This window comes from Tupaia chinensis, unplaced genomic scaffold, assembly GCF_000334495.1.
Source record: "Tupaia chinensis unplaced genomic scaffold, TupChi_1.0 Scaffold000402_1, whole genome shotgun sequence".
Classification (NCBI taxonomy): Eukaryota; Metazoa; Chordata; class Mammalia; order Scandentia; family Tupaiidae; genus Tupaia; species Tupaia belangeri.
The window spans coordinates 5,892,596-5,895,348 of NW_006159904.1; the positions used below are offsets into that span (position 1 = coordinate 5,892,596).

Consider the following 2,753-nt stretch of genomic DNA (forward strand, 5'->3'; position numbering starts at 1 on the left):
GAGGTTTTGCTATAGGAAGCGTGCACTCGCCAGAAAGACAGAGAGACAGAAAATGATAAATTGCCCTCCAGAAGGGATGGCCACACCACAATCCCTTCTGCTCCATTCTCCTCTCAGGATCTTGGGCACGCACGCACACGTGCCCAGCGTGAGTTTAAGCCATTCGAACCATGGTCGACTATACGGGAGTCCAGCAACATAGTTATTACGCCAACTGGTGGTCCCAATTTCTTATTCACTTTTAATTGCTCCCTACCTCTATAGCATACAATAAGGTTTTTCAAAGTGTGCATGAAGTATATTTAAATTAGAAAAATACTAGTGTATATCTTCACAACCTTTTTTGCTTTCTGGTTTAGAACATATTTTTGCATATTGTGGACTTGTCTGATCCTAAGAGAATATGGAAATTTGTGGAAAATTTCAAGCAGGAACATAAACTCAATGTTCTGGTAAGCTTCATGTATGTATTTTGAGGCTAAATCTCTATTTTTTTTCATCATGGATGTGGGTGGATCTGTGCGTTTGGGCATCTTTGTGTAAGAATCTTAATAAGCATCATTTGGCTTGGGGTTGTTCCTATAATAAAGTTTCCTCACTGAATTCAAGAAGAGACCCAGCATGCTGGTTAGATTTGTCAGGACAGGAAGGGGCCATCCACGGGGTAGGTATTACAGGAGGATGTGTGTGTTCCATTTCTCATAAAACAGCAGTTTCTATAACTGTCCTGAGCTCTGTAGATTTAAGGATTACATTAAAGTTAGAAGTCCAGGGGAAAATAAAACAGTTTAGTCAAGGGGCCAGCAGGTGGTGTGGAAGTTAAGGCTGCTGGATCCCACATGGCCGACTGAAAGGTTTAACTTCTGGACCCTGGGCTTGAAAATCACACCTGGTGCATGTGTGCCCAATGTCCCAAGAGAAGAATGGAGGAGGGATTGCAGCATGGCCCTTCCCCTGCCCCCAGAGGGTGCCTTTCCACTTCCTCCCTCTCTCTCTGGTGAGTGCATGCACCTTATAGCAAATTAAAAATAAAAATAAATAAATAAATAACATTTTAAAAATTAAAAAGAAAGAGTTTAGTCCAAAAGAATACCCACTGCAGAAAACAAATCTGCTGTCGGGGAGGACTCAGGTGGGAAAGTGCCCATCTACTCTCTTCCCAGATATTCTGCTCGAGTGAAGTTAATTTTCTATTCAAATAATTTCTTTTTAATTTATTTATATATTTTTAAAGTTTATTTGTTGAGAAAGAGGGGCAGGGAAAGACAAGCACTCTCAACAAGGTCTCACTCTACAGTCCCCTCTTGGCCTTTCCAGGCAGCCAGGATCATGGACATGCCTTGGTGTGTCCAGGTTGACTAGAGAACCAAACCCGTCATCCTCCATGTGGATTCAGCTTCATTTGGGCAGCGTGTTACTGACATCGAGCTGGCCCATCTGTCCAAATACTTTCTCATGTGCTCTGAAGTGACATTTGAGCCAGAGTCTGACTGTCCAAACATTTAAAATATAGCTAGGCTATGGGACCTTCTTTTTGGGGGTGGGGGGAGGTTTTTGTTATAGGGTGTGTGCTCTTGCCAAAAATAAAGAGACAGAGAGACTGAAAGCGAGAAATCAGCCCCTGGGAAAATGGCCATGCCACAATCCCTTCTCCTCCATTCTCCTCTTGAGATCTTGGGCACACGCACACACATACCTGGCATGAGTTTAAGCCACTGGATCCTGGACTTGAACCACAGTCAACTACATGGGAGTTCAGCGATGTAGCCATTATGCCATCTGCTGGTCCCAAGGCTATGGAACATTTAAAATATATCTAGTCTGGGCCAGCCCATAGCCTGGTGGTTACTTGAGCCGAACCCCACATGGCTGACCATGCAGTTAGAATCTTGGACCCTACAGTTCGAAAAACATGCCAGGTACGTGTGTGTGCATGCCCAACTCCTGAAAGAAAGAAAGGATTGTGGCATGAGCATGCTCCACAGGGGTTGCTTTCTCACTTTCTCTCTCTCTCTCTCTCTGGGGCACATGAATGTCCCCTCTGGCTAGAAAAAGAAAAAAAATGTAGCTAGTGTAAACTGACATGCACTATAATGTAAAAATCAGATTTTGATTAATGTGAAAAATAAATGTATACTATCTCAATATTTTTAAAATTGATTATATGTTGAATGATGATGTTTTAGATATATTTGGTTAAATAAAAAATATTATTAGAATTCATGTTAACTGTTTCTTTCACCTTTTTAATGTAGCTACTAGAAGACTTAAAGTCAGATTTTTTTTTTTTTTTTGGAGAGGTTTTCGCTATAGGGCGCGTGTGCTCGCCAGACAGACAGAGAGAGACATAGAGACAGAAAGCGAGAAATCACCCCCCAGGGGGGATGGTCATGCCGCAATCCCTTCTCCTCCATTCTCCTCTCAGGATCTTGGGCATGCACGCACACGCGCCCAGCGTGAGTTTTAAGCTGCTGGGTCCAGGACTTGAACCGCGGTTGACTACGTGGGAGTCCAGCAACATAGCCATTATGCTAACTGCTGGTTCCCTTAAAGTCAAATATTTTTACTGGCCAGTGCTGGGCTAGACTGATTCCCAGAGCATTTTCTCGTGAATCAGATTGCCTAGCCAAGTCCCTTAACTAGAGACCTTGGCATAGTTCAATGGCGGAGTCCTATGCACAAGTGGCATTTTCCGGGGAGGGGTATGGAGTGAAGGGACAGTTGAGCAGAACCGTTGTCATCATTTGAATGTT

General features: G+C 43.3%; 1 protein-coding gene across 1 annotated transcript in view; it reads left to right on the forward strand.

The window, feature by feature from the left end:
* DHRS12 (dehydrogenase/reductase 12) overlaps positions 1–2,753 on the forward strand; it is a gene marked incomplete at its 5' end in the record, with an annotated part of 42,344 nt that overhangs the window by 9,164 nt on the left and 30,427 nt on the right. The window contains 1 exon segment of the mRNA XM_014590061.2: positions 360–452. Within this exon segment, the coding sequence (XP_014445547.1) occupies positions 360–452 (93 nt within the window).